This window comes from Alosa pseudoharengus, unplaced genomic scaffold, assembly GCF_046254945.1.
Source record: "Alosa pseudoharengus isolate Yale_2024_CS ecotype anadromous, Long Island Sound unplaced genomic scaffold, YU_APseudo_1.1 YU_APseudo_1.1_scf_2, whole genome shotgun sequence".
Lineage (NCBI taxonomy): Eukaryota > Metazoa > Chordata > Actinopteri > Clupeiformes > Clupeidae > Alosa > Alosa pseudoharengus.
The window spans coordinates 31,694,266-31,711,350 of record NW_027468663.1 but is presented as its reverse complement, the minus strand read 5'-3'; the positions used below and the strand labels follow the sequence as shown (position 1 = coordinate 31,711,350).

Sequence of the window (17,085 nt, the reverse complement as noted above, 5' to 3'; positions counted from 1 at the left end):
TGCATCCAACTCATTTAAATTGCAATTTTGCATTGGTATATTTTACATTTTGTTTAATTTATTTCTTTACTTTATACATTTCTTGAATTATCTACCTATCTATCTATCTTTAAATGAAATGGAAAAAGAGTAGGGTGACTAAACATGTGAATAAACATAAGCAGTGATTAGTGAAAAATACAGTTTGTTCACGTTGTCTTATAATCTAAGTGCTCAAGGAAATAACAGGACTCGGGATTAGATGCAGAAGGCTCTTTAATTCATCACGAAGTTAGGGCCAAACAGATTCCATTTCTATAAACTCCACAGGTAGCTTTACATGTATAAGGTTTATGCCCAAACCTGCGCCCCATAAAGCTTTAGTTACTGTAGTCTCCAGTGTAAAAGCAGCATCACATAGAGAAAGTGCACTTACATCAGACTTCACATCTCATTAGAGCCCACATACAATAAGCTTGTTTTTGTGTTTTATGATCCAATCAAGAGGCCTACCTTGGTCCCAGCCAAACAATCCCACAGTCAAGTATATTCAAATTCATCAACTATGCAGGCTTAAAATAAATCTAAATAAAGCTTACAGACATAAAATTAAAAGGAAAAAGTAAGAATATCACTTTTTGTTTTTATGGGAGAATGTTTTGTTTGCTAAAGTATTATTACACTTAAGCTACTACAAAAACCTACTCTCTTGTTTGAAAGTACATATTTGCAATTATTGCTTAAAACTGTAAACACTGTACGGCAGCTGAATATGTATTACATAAAATGTTAGCTTTAAACTCCCAGAGAAACACCACACATCACATTAAAAATCATAAAACAATTGTAAAATAGAGGCACACTCAAAACTTCAAGTATTACTGCAAGCAAGCAGAAAATAATGCTTGAGAATTCTCCTCAAGTGAGCAAACAGACACACACAGACACACACACAGACAACTGAAAATATATCTATGTTAAAAATCATATCTTGCGGGTGTTTAACCGTAATGTTCTAGGTTAAAAGTGCAAAATTATACTTAACATAGAAAAGAACACTGAAAAAGGCCAACATCAAACAATAAAAAAAAACAAAAAAAAACATGAAGAAATGCTTTTGGCTTACAATGAAACCACTACAGAGATCTTTTAAAAGACAAATATTTTCTCCTCCAAGGAGTCAAATAAACAAAATGAGTTCAGTTTAGTTGAGTATTAACCAATGTAACTGTCACAATTAAAAACAATTGTAATTACAGTCAACCAGTATTTAGTTGCTTTAACTAAAGCTAATTCAGTACTGCATCCCATCCATGCTGTTGAGGGAAAATCCTTTAAAAGTCAGTTGCTCTGTATGTGGCTCTCAAATTTTCTCATGTCAAAAAAAACCCAAAAGCGTACACCATTTTGATGAGTGTGAGGGGTGGTGTGTGTGTGTGTGTGTGGGGTGGTGTGTGTGAGGGGTGGTGGATGTGTATGTGTGGGGTGGTGTGTGTGTGTGTGTGTGTGTGTGAGGGGTGGTAGGTGTGTGTGTGTGGGGTGGTGTGTGTGTGTGTGGGGTGGTGTGTGGTGTGTGTGTGTGTGGGGTGGTGGGTGTGTGTGGTGGTGTGTGTGTGTGTGTGTGTGTGTGTGTGGGGGGGGGTAGTGTGTGTGAGGGGTGGTGTGTGTGTGTGTGTGTGTGTGTGGGGTGGTGGGTGTATGTGTGTATGTGTGTGTGTGTGTGTGTGTGTGTGTGTGTGGTGGTAAGTGTATGGGTGTGTGAGGAGTGGTGTGTGTGTGTGTGTGGGGTGGTGGGTGTATGGGTGTGAGGGGTGGTGTGTGTGTGTGTGTGTGTGTGTGTGTGTGTGTGTGTGTGTGTGGTGGTGTGTGTATGTGGGGTGGTGTGTGTATGTGTGTGTGTGTGTCTCTCATTGGGCTTGCTCGGGTCTCTTCGTCACAGCACTGTATTTCGTTGGCACTTTGTCCGCCCTCAGCTGAACGTCGATCAGTGTGAATATAGAGAGCTCCTGGATGGGACAAACATCTTGGTTGAGAAACACATATAGTACAGACTCACTGTAAGGATGTATTCTACATGATAAATGGCCATCATTTTGGAAAATTGCTTTGTTTATAAACTTGACAAAAATTGCGTCCTTCTATGTTTTACTGTGTGAAGTAATGTTTTCTCCTTTTATCAACATAATTTATTCTTTGAAAGTGCACCTTTAGATGAATATATTTCTCAAACTACAGGTTACAAACACTATCTGATCCAATATATGTAGTCACACAGCATCAAATACACAAAAAAAAAGCTGTAAAATGTCTAAAAAAAAGGTAACCACTAAAAGAAAAATGTAACTGCAGCCACTGACCTGTCGTATGGGGCCCTTCGTCGGGTCCTCTGCTGCCCACACCAAGGTCATCTCCGGGCGCTTCCCCACCTTTCTGTAGTGATGGCTCTCAAGGCCCTCTAGAGCCTTAAACACAAACACACATTTCACCCACTCATTGCATACGTTGCCAAAAGCCCTCCTCTGAATCTGATGCCGGCATGACGACACCTGTCTAACAGGTGTGTCCCTGAGCAAGGCACTTGTTTCAGGGGGACTGCTCCTATACCTAGTTCACTACAAGTAGCTCTGGGTGAGAGTGTAAGCGTAAGGGATAATGTATAGAACGCCGGTCATTATTGGGAAAATAAGTCCCGACAGGGCGAACCGGACCCCACGCACCAGCGGAGGTGTCTTGCTTCGCCCTGAAGGGACTTATTTTCACAGTAATGACCGGCGTTCTATACATTATCCCGCTTATTATACGGCTACTTGCCAAAACGAAAAAACAAACTCCACGATATGTCTCTTCACATTTATTTGTTACCGTTTCGTTGTGGCTTTGCTGAAAAACAAATAGTTCGCAACACACGCTGAACTTGAATCAAACGTTCTTTAGAACACAGCTGATCAACCGTCTGCCTTCACTTTTGAATGAAAATCCGTTGCCATTAACAGCGGTCATTATTCAGAGGTCCTTAGACAAAAAATAATGACCGGTAGAACTTTGGGAAATCCCATTCAAGTCAATGGAGCGTTCTACTTGCATTGTGAAGAGCCGTATAATAACAACAGATAATGTAATGTGGGTGATGCACCTCAGTGGTGGTTGTCGCCACCTCACCCCCACCCCACCACTCCCCTTAACTGTAAAGTGTGTTTGGTACATGAAGAGGTTCTATATAAATGTAACATGCTGTTTATGGTAATGTGTGCTGCTGACTTACATTGCAGTAGATCCTTTTCTGCACCCCATAACGAAGAACCAGCACATCAAAGGACTGGTCAAGCATTCCCATCACCATGGCCTCAGACTCCAAAGGACCACTCTCCTACCAGAGGGACAGAGGATTAGAGGACACTGAACAACTAGTGTGTGTGTGTGTGTGCAACAAATTACCTTAACAAAGACACTGAAGAAGAGCTCGCTGCTTAGCTCCTGAACCCTCTTTGAAGCGGTCTTCTTGTCGTTGCAGTGAGTTGCCTGTTTGTGAACTTCCTCTCCAGTGAGACCCAGACGAGAGCCTGCCCCTGTAAACACACACAGAAGGGCGAGTGAGCAAGTGTGTGTGTGTGTGTGTGTGTGTGTGTGTGTGTGTGTGTGCACAGAGATGGGAGTGATGAGGATATAAGAGACTGATGAGAGGGTGGGCAGATGGGAAGGGCACTGAGAAGAGTAGATGGAGTGGACAGCAGGGAATAGCAGCAGTGTGGGAATGAAACGCCAGACAGAAGACCCTCTTTTGAGTGCTGAGAAAACTCTGCTGAGGAACCTTTTACTAGTCAGCTTCAGTCTGGCTATGCTCACTTCTGATCTGGCCAATTCTACCCATCTCTCTGAGAAACCTTTTACTAGTCAGCTTCAGTCTGGCTATGCTCACTTCTGATCTGGCCAATTCTACCCATCTCTCTGAGGAACCTTTTACTAGTCAGCTTCAGTCTGGCTATGCTCACTTCTGAACTGGCCAATTCTACCCATCTCTCTGAGAAACCTTTTTTGTGCAGCAGTACACATGCATCTTTAGTTATTCACCTGCTGTTCTGGCTCTCACACTAGGGAGTGGCCCCATTCCATTCATGTACACAGATTCAGCCACAGTTCTCCAATTTCAAGAGACGTCTGTGACTGAATCTGTTTACATGAATGGAAACAAACTGATCAAGAATTCAAATCTCAGAATATTAGCGTGATGAACAATAGTGAAAACACATAATTTGTGCAATCCTCACAGAAATATCAAATTATTGCTGCCCCGTTTTCACCAAGTTCCATGTTTGGCAGACAGTCATGTGGGGGAGTATCCCAGACAACAGGGACCAATGGCTCTCCTAACAGAGTAATGTTGTTCGGGCACTTTCCCATTCCATCATCAGTCGGCAGCTTATAGCGCCCATCCAATAAGAACACTATGAACCAGTTCTAAGATTGTTTTGCAACATTGCTCACAAAGTTGTGCCATGTATCATCATCACCTTAAATGGTGTCTAAACAGACTCACCGATAGATGCCGCTAGAAGCCGATGGACAATGACATCAGCGTAGCGTCTGATGGGCGATGTGAAGTGAGTGTACAAGGGCACGTTCAGCGCGTAGTGGCGAAAAAGGGTCTCGTCCTTCAGCACACCCGTGCAAAAATACACCGCCATCTGAAGAGGTGGCAGAGAACAAACGCTTTCTCAGTAAGCTGAGTACTTTCACATTTACTGGTCACTGAATGGCGGAGTACACATTTGACTTAGAATGTCATGTTTAAGTTTCAAAAAATTTTTACGTGTCATGAGAGAAAGGGTAGAACATGAGGGTGAAGTACACATTCGTAGCTAACACAACTATACAGCTGATGTATTGTGCTCTTTAAAACCATTCAAATAAATACATCAACAAAACTAGTGCCATTTTATTCAATGGTTATGGTAATGCATAGTTAACAAAACATCTTGCTCAACTGACATTTTTTTAAGCTTTAGGATCTGCAGTCAACAACTATTTCCTATTGAACAAACCCAGCTACACAGGTTTAAGAACATGAGGTGAGGCAGTAACCAAGCTCTAACCTGCATAGGCCTAGAGCACATATTTGTGAGGACTTCTTTCCTGGCGCTGGTGTACTCGTCGTTGCCCAGGGTCTCGTGCAGACTATTCTGTTCAGACAAAACAGAGACAAGCATGGAGACAAACATTGTAGCGCACTGCAAAAACTACCGCAAATACAGGACACAGAACTGTCAAACATGCCCCTTCAACAATCTCTATGCCTCGTACTAAAGATGTACGCCAGGGCAATGTTTCTGAGGAGGCAATATTTTGTTTTACAGTGGATCAAAGCTATTGGACATGCTAAGCCTCACGTTTCCTGTGTCCCGTATCACTGCCATGATGTGCAAAATCGTTCCACCAAATGTACCACTGCACTGCTTACTGACTGTCAGTAACTGCAGAAATGGTGTACACAGGACAGGCTGAAAAAAACCGGACACTGTGTCCACTGTAACTGGACAGCCTGTACAGATTATAGACATACATGTTACAGATGTAAATGTGTACAAGTGGAGGTGCTCACGTGCAGGGCTCCAGCTGAGGAGAAGTCGATGTTCAGACCCATCTGGTCACAGAACTCCTGCAGGTCGTCGATCATCTTGGTCTGGGGGGGAGGGTGCCGTCGGAGGAGGGCCAGCTCAGGGAAGGTGCGGTACAGCTGGTGGGCAGTGGCCATGTTGGCCAAGAGCATGAACTCCTCCACCAGCCTGCAAGACAGGTCATACAATCACATCGGCTGCAAAGAAACAAGCCCATTCTAAGAGTCTTTTGCTCTGGCCAATGTACAAAGTTCAGTGTTTTGACCAATGGTTTAAATTATCACCCATAGTTAGCAAAGGATCATTACTTTATGATATTAAAACAGATTGCTTATTTGCAGCTTATAAAAAGAAGCACATGAAATGACAAATGTGCCATGTTTTTTTTTGGTTTTTGTTGGGCCCTTCTATTAGGCCCTGACACCACACTGCATCTTTAATCAGGAAGGCCTGTGACTCACTTGTTGCTGTCCCTGTACTGGTAGATGTAACAGCCCTGGGGCATCCCAGACTCTCGGTCCAGAGTGAAGGCCAGTTTTAGCTGCAGGACAGACAGGATAGAACATGAACATCATCATCATCATCATATCAACAGGCCGTTCTTTATCCTCACCACAAATCTTCGTGGTGCTGACATACATACTTATCTCTTGGACTTTTAGTCTGTGATTAATCTTGTAGTATAGTACACTGGGGAATACAACTGTGTAACCCTCAGAATTCCCCCTCTGTCACTCAATGCTCAATGGGTGAATGGACAGCCAAAAAGACTGTGTTTAAGATACTCCTCCGAATGATCTTGGCCTTGATTTAAACCTGCTCACAACACAGCCAGCAACACTATTATCCTCTCAGCCACATATCCTCTAGATGCTGATCATCTGATCGACATGGAAAGGAGCTGACTGTAGGCTAAAAGTAAAACAGCAGAGACAGCAATAACCTCTGTGAGCAGTGATGACACACAGGTGCTCATAGGAGAGGGCCGTGTATATGAGTGATGACAGAAGAAAGCCTGATAAGGGGAAATGTGTTTGTGCGTGCGTGCGTGCGTGCTTGCTTGCTTTAGGGGAGGGCAGAACTCTGAGAACTCACTCATGTTCATGAAATTGAGCTTGATTAGATGTAGTCCTTTCTCGGTTATGACTAAATACTATGTAATGGAACTTTAAGGACTAGGTATGTCAACAGAACATTGGGAATGACACTGTGCTGACAAAATGCCGGACAACAACAGCTGAACAACAACAACCAGAAGGTCCGGCACAGCCTCAAGTTGCAGGATAATGTAGACACTGTGAGGACTCCAAGGATGACTGACTGGCACTCAGAATCAACAGTGGCGTCAGCTGCCTGCCCACTACCAGGAATACAATCACTTCTTTATTTCACGGTTTCAACGGTTGCAAGCATACAAAAGCAACAGCAACACATGCAGTGGTGCTCACAAGAGCGATCAGGGGAAATACCCAAATTGTACAGCACAAGACACCGTACGCTGCCCTTTAAGACATTTCAAACGATTCCATGTTTGGCAGAGCTAGGATTCCCAGAAAACAGGGGTCGATTGTTCTCCTGCTCACCTGATCGAGCCGCAGAGCCCCTCCTTCAAAGCGCTGCGCTCTCAGCCGCTTGGCGATGGCGTGCAGGTTCAGCACGGCCTGGTGGATCTCGTCGATGGGGTGCTCCGGGTCGCAGGGTGGAAGCTCCTCAACGGTGAAGAGCTTGTCCGGGGCGTCGATCAAGCTCTGGGCGTGGTCGTAGCTCAGCTTGATGCAGGAGCGGATCACAGAGCGACCGAACCACTCGCTCAAGATCTGAGGAGAGAGAACAGAGAAGATCATCGTGGGATTTAAACAGAGGAGGCAATGCAAGCAACAGAATGAAAAAACAAATAACAAATTAGTTGTTTTAGGTTTGTGATCCATACAGGGTTCCCACTGTAAGTCAAATGTAAAATTCCCTGACAGAAAACCTGAATTTCCATGACTTACTATATAATGAACTGTACAATATACCGATCAATGATTTCAGAGCAGCCATGTAGTGTTGAATAATCTTTTACTTTTTTAGATCAGGAGATGAATAAATAAATAAACCAGATACACAACCAATTCTGCGTGGAAATATATTTGTATTAATGTATTTTGACAAGTAAATTTTAAACTGCTACAGCAAAATTCCTTGATATTCCATGCCCTAAAAATGGTACAAAATCCCCTGACTTTCCATGTCTGGAATAGACTTTCCAAAATTCCATGACCCCTGGGAACCCTGTCCAAAATTCCCAAACTCAGCTAAAAAAAGCACTTTGGGCTTTATCATACAAGATAAAAGACTCAAACACTGGACAGCCTAAGCTCAAACAAGACTTCCTACCTTGCCCTCAGGAGAAAGCTTCCATATGACAGAGAAAGTGAGTCGATCCGTCAGGGGGTTAAGGCTACACAGCTCCTCACATAGAAGACGTGGCAACATAGGAATCACCTGTATGAGGCAAACATGAAAATATAATCAAACAATAACAAACAAAGCCATGGCAATACAGTGTCTAGAATGCACTAATGTCTACATTCATTAATGTACATTCATGTCTGCTTGGAAAACAGAACTTCTGATATGTTGTGAACAGGTAGACAAACAGCCTTTAAGGTAAGGGCAGAATATCTGGGGTAGACCAGAGCTGCTGAGTGAAATAGAGGAACACACACACACACACAGACACATTCAATTATTGTGTTTTTCAAGTTTTTCATTGGAAGACTCCTTCACCTAGCCACTCTCATTTACCCTTGAAACTCTGGGATTGATGCTAAGGATGAGTGCCTGGAATTTACATAGTAAAATAGAACAAACATACACAGCATGTGGAATGTTGAAATAAACAAATGAATTACCTTCTGAACCAAATAAACACTCGTAGCTCTTCTACTGGCAATAAAATCCAGTGCATTTCCCTCTTCAACAAAATAACTGACATCTGCAATATGAACTCCAACCTCAAAGTTCCCTGCGTAGAAATGAAAAGCGAAATAAACAACAAGGAGGCTACAGAGAAATAACAAATGTCTTACTTTAATATTATGAATAATAGAAAGACAAGTAGAACTGCATACCATCAGGTAGCTGCTTGCAGGACAAGGCATCGTCTAAATCTCTGGCAGTAGCTGGGTCAATTGTGAAAATGCATTCTTTTCTGTATGTAATAAACAGGGAGAGAGGGGTTAGATTACTTCAGTGTTTAGTCTTACCACAAGCATTTACATAATAAATAGGTCTGACAATCCTATGATGAACCCCAACTCCAGTCTAGTTAGACAGTGTCATGAACACATGATTGAGCCCTCAAATCCAATTCCAGCCAGTACCATTAAACATCCAGTTGCCTGTATAGTTCTTCATCAAAGACACTTATGACGATTTTATTCCTATCAAATTCATTGAATTCAAAATGCTATAGAATATTTAGAGGGTGACTAAACCAGGAAAGCCAAGTACTTGGCACTATGAAGACTCTTCACCTTAAATCTCGCCTCCTGGCAATCTCCTCAGGTGGGATGGTCCATGGTAGAGCCTGGGGCAGACAGGCCAGGACGTCATCGGAGAACTCTGAGAAGTCCACGTCATACTCCATGAGGATGCCCTCTGTCTCTGGCTCGATCTCTCCCGCCTGACCCAGGGTCTTGGCGAGGCGTCTACACACAAATGTGCACAAAGAGTTTAAAAACGAATAATGTTTTTTTGTCGGTAAAAACAAAAAACACTTACTGTATAGTGAAAACAACCTCCACTGCCTTTAGTTCTAGCTCAAACCTTCACCTACCCCTCAGCAAAGTTGTTATCTGCTGGCCAGTGAGTGATCCGACAGACAAACAGCGTGTTTGCATAGTCCCCTGGACGGGACGCGAAGTCTGCCGGACAGTCCGCAAGCGGAACGTTCACACGAGGGACACGATGGTCCACGGGGGCGAACATGGCAAAGTTCTTATCCGGGAGAAACTTGATGAAGCCTGACGCTGCACGAGAGTGCTTCTGCTCCACGATGTAAACCACCTAGAACACACACAACAAAGACAGTGCCAATGCACAGAAAAGTATTTCTGAGGTTTATTTTCCTGTCCCTGACTAAAAATGGAATGGCCGGTGGGGGACAGTATAGTTTCCTGGACACGGCATGCATGCGGTCATTACATGGTGCGGACTCACTGCACCACATGTCCACAACAGCAAAACTGGTACACTTTGGAGACACAATTGCACACATATATGCATCCGCGTTATGGGTACACAGACATTTGGACTGTGCTATACTTCAGCCCATTTGCTGATGGCTCTAAGGGCTTAAGTGTAACTGAAGGACTGGCAGTTGATCATAGGAAAGTCTCTGAATAATGCTTGAGATGTACCTTGATATATCTATTTTTGTCTCTGGTACTGATTTGTCTTAACAGATCATGAGTATGGAAGAGGGTGGTGTCTGGGATACCACCTTTGAGCCTTCTGGAAGTGGCATGGACCTAATTCAATGAAACACTAACGAAGGAAGGTGCCAACTTCACAATCCCAGTCAAACGCTAATGGTGCATCATCAATATAGTAGATGTTATGCCCTCTGATCTGTTATAACACTTAAGGGTAGGTTAGTGTTGGGCATCAGTACATGCATGTGAGGTTTGCCAATGTAGTTTGGTCCCAACCAATAGTGCACGTAATTTAACATCTTGGCATGACAAAGCTACCATCCCCTTTACTCAGTCTTACAGAAAAAATGCTTAAGAAACATAAAGTATAATTTAAAGTATTCCTTTAACAAGTATTCCATTTTTGTTCTGAAGGACAAGGAAAGTTTAGACCGCTATAAATATTGGGCTTACCTTCCCTGTCCTCTGAAGCACTCGCTCAGTAGAGGCCCGTGAGTTACCGTCATGGTCAGCTTTTTGTGGGGTATCTGGAGCTACACACATTCATTCAGAATTAGTTTGCATAAGCATGTCAAGATGCAGCATACATATAGTATATCTGACAGACAAAGTAAAGAATACATGGCTAGCCAATATTTACACTAAATGATGAATGCCTTTTAGGTATTATGATATTTAGATGACAAACCAAAGTAAAAACAGGCTAGATCCCCCCACAAAATATCCCTACATCACAATCTTGGGATAAATCTACCTGGTATGGTTACATGGTATCTAAAACTATTTGAGCACTCATATGCCGCAGAAGTGGCCTAAGTGCATCCAGCATTAATGTTTAAACCACATGTCTCTGTGAGCACAGGATGAAGGTGGAAAGACACCTTTTCCTTGAAGACTGATGTTACGAACACCCTGAGCCAAACCGTCTTCATCACCACTGTACTGAGCTTCTACAATGACATCAGGGGTGGGGGAGGGCTCTGTCGTTTTGAGCTTTAATGGTGTCTGTCCAAGAGCACTTTGGGAAGTATTCAGTCCTTCAACATCTGCTTCTGACTTTAACACCTACATAGCAAGACCGCAGCGTCAATTTAAAATCCTCAGAAACATATTATTACTCCAATTACAAGTCCATGTAATATAAATTTCATATATTTCATTAATCTTCTACACCAAGAATAAAAGAAGTGTGAGACTGCCTTTAAAGCAGAAATCCGGTGATTTTTCACGTAGATCGGCAACACAAGCTAGGTAAAACCGATTGTTTACAGTTTTTTTTTTTGTCATACCGAAAGTACTCAGTGACCATGAGAAACGGAGATCTGTGTGAAAAATCGCCGGATTTCTGCTTTAAAGGCAGAGATGAGAAATTACCTTCCACTGTTCAGGGGGGAGAACCTGCACCACTACCACATCTCCAGTCAGTGCCCTGTTGCGAGACACAACTCCATCCAGAAATATATCTGCTGTGCCATCCTGTAGCATGGTAGATTCCAGTTAGTCACCACTTACCGACTGGATATTTTCAATATCAGGGTAAGCCCTTTGTTTCACAAGGTATAAAAATTATACCTTGAAATATCATTATTCGTGAATCTATTTGGTTGCTTAATCTACATTCACTGAGGGATTAAAAATGTTTCATGGTAAATGGTCATTCTTAGATATTCTTGGTATACTTGTTATAAGTGTGTTGGAGTTGACATCTGAAAGAAATGTAGTTATTCGCCATAATGTTAAATATTTGTATACAATATGTGTAGTGTTTATTATTGTTCCTTGCCTTTGATTAATCGGTTATGTAAGACTGGTTAGGTAAGTTGCATCATTATATACTGTAGTGTACTATTTATAGCATATATAGTTTATATATGTGTTGGGAGTGGACAAAAACTGTCTGACTGAAAACAACAATACAAGTTTTACAACTATAGCAGTTTTTATGATATTCAAATTTGTGGAAATTTTGTTGTTGGACTATTACTTAGTTTGATGCATATCTGAAGTATTTCCTTATTATTGCTAAATATTTTCAACCCGGTCAGTTATATTTCTGATTTCAAATTCCCACCATTTCCGTTAAACTTATGATTATTCTGTGCTTTATTTGACATCACAATTATAATTACAGAATGCCCTAGTGTGGTCCTGTTTTCTGCCTTTCTTCATCATTCTTCATCACAGGATGAAAATGACTGGAAAATGCGTTTTTTCACCAACAAATGCTTTTTATCTGGTAGTTTTTTCCCCCTTAAGAGCCGGTAAGTCTCCAGACAAGTATTCAATACAATCGCATAATTTGAGGTAGACATGTTTGCAGATAATGTCAAACGCTTATCCTGATTGTGAAACTATCCCAATACACTTTAACAAAACATACATCTGTAGTAACAAACTATAGACACACAAATGCAGGGGAGTCTCAAAAAAACATTTTGGAGAAATACTCACTGGAGATGGAACAAATGCCTCTTGGAATTTTCTAGGGTTGATTCTTAGTGACCCCTAAATAAGAAAGAAAAAATTGATCAATTGGTTATAAATATGCACTTGCAAACAAAATAACTACTTATGTGGAAAAGAATGCACCTGAATGAGTTCTCCTCTTTTCAAGCCAGATGAAACATCATGAACACTCATGTATTCTTCGAAAACCCTCTTTTTTGATCCTCTTCCTCCCCTAGTCTTTTTGGCTTTTTCATTAGAAGAACACATATTTGACCCTAAAACACAAAGAAGTAAACACAAGTTATGACTTAATCAATGTATAACAGGTACAACAAATTCTGTAACAGGCCTATGTTAAAATGAAGGCATTTAATTTCTCAACCTCACCCCAAAAACACCAGCCCCAAAAACTAAGTGAATACTGTTGTATCTAAACAACATTACCTTGTGGTTTCTGGTTTTTAAGAGGGGTTGTAATGTTTGCTTCACACCCCCAATCATTCTCTGAACCGAGAGCTGCATCCAGCTTATTCTCTGCATTAGCCTTAGAGGCACTCTTTTTCTTTGCCTTTTTCTTGCTCTGGTCCTTTCTGGTCTTTGCGTCATTTTCAAGAGGCTGCTGAGAATTACATTTTGAGCCCAAAGCTGTGTCTTCCTCTGTATTATGCCTCTGTGAGCTTCCTTTGTGATTCAAGACTTCACCTTTCTGCTTGCTCCCTTGGTGATTGCCTTCATCTAAATCTACGATTCCATCTAGACTGGACATCGCATCTCTCCAGTTTTCGTGGTTATGCTTTCTGTCTACAGGGGACTGCTCTTGTCTGATAGATTTCTCCACACATTTTCCCTTTTTGTTCTGACGCACTGAGGTGTCACTTGAATCTGCACACTCAATAAAAGGTGGTCCTCGTGTCCTCCTGTTTTTATCACCTGGAAAGCACGCGGGTGGACGTTGGGGACCGGTCTCATCATCGTGTATCAGTGATGTTGGCTGAGAAAACTGTTCCAGGTAAGATCGGAATTTGATGCTTTGGTGTTGACTGAGCAGCCTGGCATAGGCATCTTTTTGTGACGGTATGGGATGTTGATCACGTTTCGCTTCTCGGGAGCGCGCGGAGGATCTCCCTTTCATAGATTCCATTATATTCGCTTATAAAACCTGGAAATATACAGCAGTCAAGTTTACCATGACCATCAGACGGTGACAACTTTATAACCTTACACAAGAACACTACTAGGGATAGCATGACCTCTAAGTCCTGTCATTACTAGTCAAATGACTAGCGTTAATGTTAACGTAACAGACAAATTGTCACTACTTAACGATAACAGACAAGTGTAACGTTAAAAAGTTAAACAGAAAGCAGGATGACCGGTGCCATTATGTAAAGTTAACCTAATGCTGCTAACGTTAACGTTACCGATAGCAACACACGATTGTTCGGTTAGCTAACGAACCATCATATCGATAGCCATCGTGAAAATAACTTGTACACGGGTTTCATTGACTTAATTTACCACTTTTAACGGACATGATATTGTAATGCTCGCACATATGCAACTATGACTTGCCTGGTCGATGACTAACGCCAACTTGTATTTCAGTTTGTAGCGCAGCTCTCGATAACAAACCTGCTCTTCCGGGGGAGAGCTCATTCAGAAGCATTGCATGCTGGGACTCAGAGTTTTTATACGCCGTCTCACCCTTCTTTTACTGTCTATGCGTCTCACCTGTCTGTGCTTGATGACCGCAAAGATACTTTAGTTTAACAAAGAGTTGATGTAGTATAACTAGTAGACTAGCCTACATATGAGGGAGTGGTCCATTTGTGTTATTTACACTGTTGATTTGTCAACCAATAAATTAAATGGAGGTTGAAATGTAGAAATTATGTGTAGCCTATAGCTGCAGGAAAGTGGCACAATTAAAACAGTATAGTCATAAAGTGGCAGTGGTATGAGAATGAGCAACGGTGCCATGTATGAGCAGATGCATTTTAAATGCAGAGGGTTCAACTAACTCCCCCATTATGGATGGTATGATATTCATATTAATTATTGTATTATTAACTAATATCTAAATGTTCTGATTGAATTGATTTATGTTCCTGAATAAGAAATTTAGAGCAGAAATAGGAGGCAATATTCCCTAACCAATTAGAAACAGCACTATCTGCTGGTAAAGGTAAAAGAGAAATAGCTGGTTCTCTGACTGTCATGACTAAGTATTTTATGACCTGATTGACATCCTGGGTAAAGCCAGAGGAACCTGTTGAATACATTTGAATTTACTCTGCAGATCTGTCTGGAGATCCCGGCATTGAAGCTGACAAATCACCAAAAACCCAGGAACCAGTCACAACCAGCATGGGGCGGCATTATATTAAGACAGACAGAGGAGTATAGTAGTGCTGTTCAACACAACCAATGGCTGCACTGAAGGCATCAGTGATATATGATATAGTTTTTTATTTGAAATTGAGTAAATAACTGCATTTAAAACAAAGATGCATTTGCTATACTTCTGAAAAGACTGGGTAAGAGTTTAAGTTTAATTTCTCTACATTACACCCCTTGGAAGTGAAACTGGAAGTGAATTAAGATTACACTGATTTGTAAAAATGCTCTTATATCAGTGGTTCTTCCCAAAAACCAAGGCCTCTCTTAGAAACCACTTCATTTGAACATGAAAGTTTAAACAGACATCAAGTGGATGGACCACTTCCCTATGGTCCCTATATGCTATTCAGCATACTCCGGTCTAAACTGCAGCATTTGATGTCATTTTGATCCCAATGAAAATGCACACTTGTTATCATCTAAAAATAGTCCTAGGTTGTTGTTAGACCGGAGTTTCTCTATCTGCTGACAGTGCATTGTTTATCTACTGCCTTATGCTTTCACACTTCCTCTTGTGCTTACGTCGACATTAAATTACCTGGGGAATGTTCAGATAAAATATCTCCCATCTGATTAAATGCTTACCCTTTATATTTGAAATTTACCAAGGGCATGGACTAAGACTTTCCATACTGGAATGTTGGTAATTGAAATAGGAATTCAGATAGTAAAAGTTAAATAAATGTATTTATTGTTTGAAAAACAGTAGTTTAACAGAGTAATATAAAAAGACATGTGTAGAATCACAATTTCTGATCATTTCAATGTGAAATTGTAAAAAAATTTGGGACATCCATGCAACAGAAAATCTATTGACTACCATCGTTCTTTGTTTTCAGCACTTGGACCTGTGCCCTGAAAAAAAAATCAAAATAAGAACAATGTCATGTTAGTTTTATCTCATTAAGTTTTATCTGACAACTCAAGGGTCAACATAAAGTGGTCACTAAACCCAAACTAAAACATATGCTCGCTATTGGAGTTCATTAGAGGCACAGGAGAACAGAGTGTGTGTGCTGATTTGGCTACAGAAAGTCAATAAAGGAGGAATTTAACCTTGGTGGTTGAACAGGTGAAACAGGCTAATTCTCTGTACATGACTCAGGCACTCCAATATTGAGTTTTAGATGGCATTGAAATACTGTTCCTGTAAAGCTGATGATGCACAAGATAACTATGAGCAATGTTGCTGGGCAATGTTGAAATTGTTCTGAAGAACATTAATTGTCAATAGGCAAATTTACATTGTCACACTGTGAGAACCAGTTATGTGGTTGCCCAGCAACACTGCTCAAAGTGTTGCCTCATGTATCATCACCTTAAGACAATGGGAGATGCTTACCTTAGCTTGTCGATGGCGTTAGACACCCACAGTAGTCCAGGATCCACACAGATATTGCGTTTTGGAGTGTGCAGACTGAAAAATATAAACACAACATGTAATCCGTAAGAATGTTGCCAGATGTATACATAATCTCATGGGTGTTGCAACCGTGGGGTATGTGGGTGTTATAGCACCCCCACTTTCACTGCACAATCTCTTTAACACAAGTTATATTAATGTTGTTATTTTAATGTCATACTTACATCACTGCGTTGATATTGCATTTTCCTTGATTGGTCTGGATAGTAAATCCTCTGATATGTTTCATAGGTACTATGCTACTGGAGTACATTGTGCAGCAGGCTGAAAATAAAATGTAATAATATTATATAATATGATCTCATACATTATAATGCTTACATAGTTAGTGTTACTCATTAGCCAGTTGAGAAAACAACAACAACAACAACAAAACAACAACAGTAATCAAACAAGACAATGACTTGTCCTCACCTCCTTTGCGGACAGCTGCAACCTCACTGCTGAAGAGCCCCAGGGTGCAAAGCATGATCAGGGCAAGGACAGGAACACAAATCTGGGCCATGTCTTGTGTGGTTGCTGCGCCTTTCTCTTCAGACCTTAAGATCAGGGTATGACTGAGCCATCAACTCCACTCTGCTTTATACCTCATTTTGAAGTGGAAAGTTGACAGGGTCTGTGGGTTTTCCACAGCCGCTGTAATAGTGATGCGCCAAAACTTTCCCCCGCAAGTGCCACCTGACCAGTGAATGAGAAAGAAGAACATGTAGGAAATCCATCGACACTCTGACCCAAGATACGGGTTGCCTTAGTATCTCAATGTTAGACTTGTTTGACTTTGCCACATATTTTAGATAAGAGT

The 17,085-nt window shown here is 41.4% G+C and overlaps 1 protein-coding gene and 1 long non-coding RNA gene across 3 annotated transcripts; both read right to left on the bottom strand.

Annotated features, from left to right (window-relative positions):
- Positions 1-237: 237 nt before the first annotated feature.
- dis3l2 (DIS3 like 3'-5' exoribonuclease 2) lies at positions 238-14,097 on the bottom strand. Of its 2 annotated transcripts, none has more exons than XM_076294554.1 (21): positions 14,033-14,097; positions 12,905-13,619; positions 12,602-12,735; positions 12,464-12,517; positions 11,387-11,488; positions 10,894-11,077; positions 10,466-10,545; positions 9,415-9,644; positions 9,113-9,286; positions 8,708-8,787; positions 8,489-8,601; positions 7,971-8,078; positions 7,175-7,408; positions 6,053-6,132; positions 5,576-5,759; positions 5,070-5,156; positions 4,514-4,661; positions 3,415-3,545; positions 3,242-3,346; positions 2,337-2,441; positions 238-1,985 (listed from the first exon to the last, which is right to left on the bottom strand). In XM_076294554.1, the coding sequence occupies exons 2-21, from the start codon at positions 13,599-13,601 to the stop codon at positions 1,887-1,889; spliced, it is 3,129 nt and encodes a 1,042-aa protein (XP_076150669.1). In that variant the 5' UTR covers positions 13,602-13,619; positions 14,033-14,097; the 3' UTR covers positions 238-1,886. The 2 variants fall into 2 exon arrangements, with proteins under 2 accessions (XP_076150669.1, XP_076150670.1); XM_076294555.1 differs by having other exon boundaries at positions 13,391-13,619.
- A 1,431-nt stretch (positions 14,098-15,528) lies between these two features.
- LOC143135223 (uncharacterized) lies at positions 15,529-16,879 on the bottom strand. Its single transcript, XR_012988858.1, has 4 exons — positions 16,698-16,879; positions 16,448-16,547; positions 16,203-16,277; positions 15,529-15,715 (listed from the first exon to the last, which is right to left on the bottom strand). It is a non-coding gene; the product is annotated as an uncharacterized LOC143135223 (long non-coding RNA).
- Positions 16,880-17,085: the final 206 nt, after the last annotated feature.

Coding starts and splice junctions, on each gene's coding strand:
- dis3l2 (XM_076294554.1), bottom strand. CDS start 13,601: ATGGAATCTATGAAAGGGAGATCCTCCGCGCGCTCCCGAGAAGCGAAA. Junction 3,347..3,414: donor TCTTCAGTGTCTTTGTTAAG/GTAATTTGTTGC, acceptor TCCCTCTGGTAG/GAGAGTGGTCCTTTGGAGTC. Junction 2,442..3,241: donor AGAAAAGGATCTACTGCAAT/GTAAGTCAGCAG, acceptor TTTGTGTTTAAG/GCTCTAGAGGGCCTTGAGAG.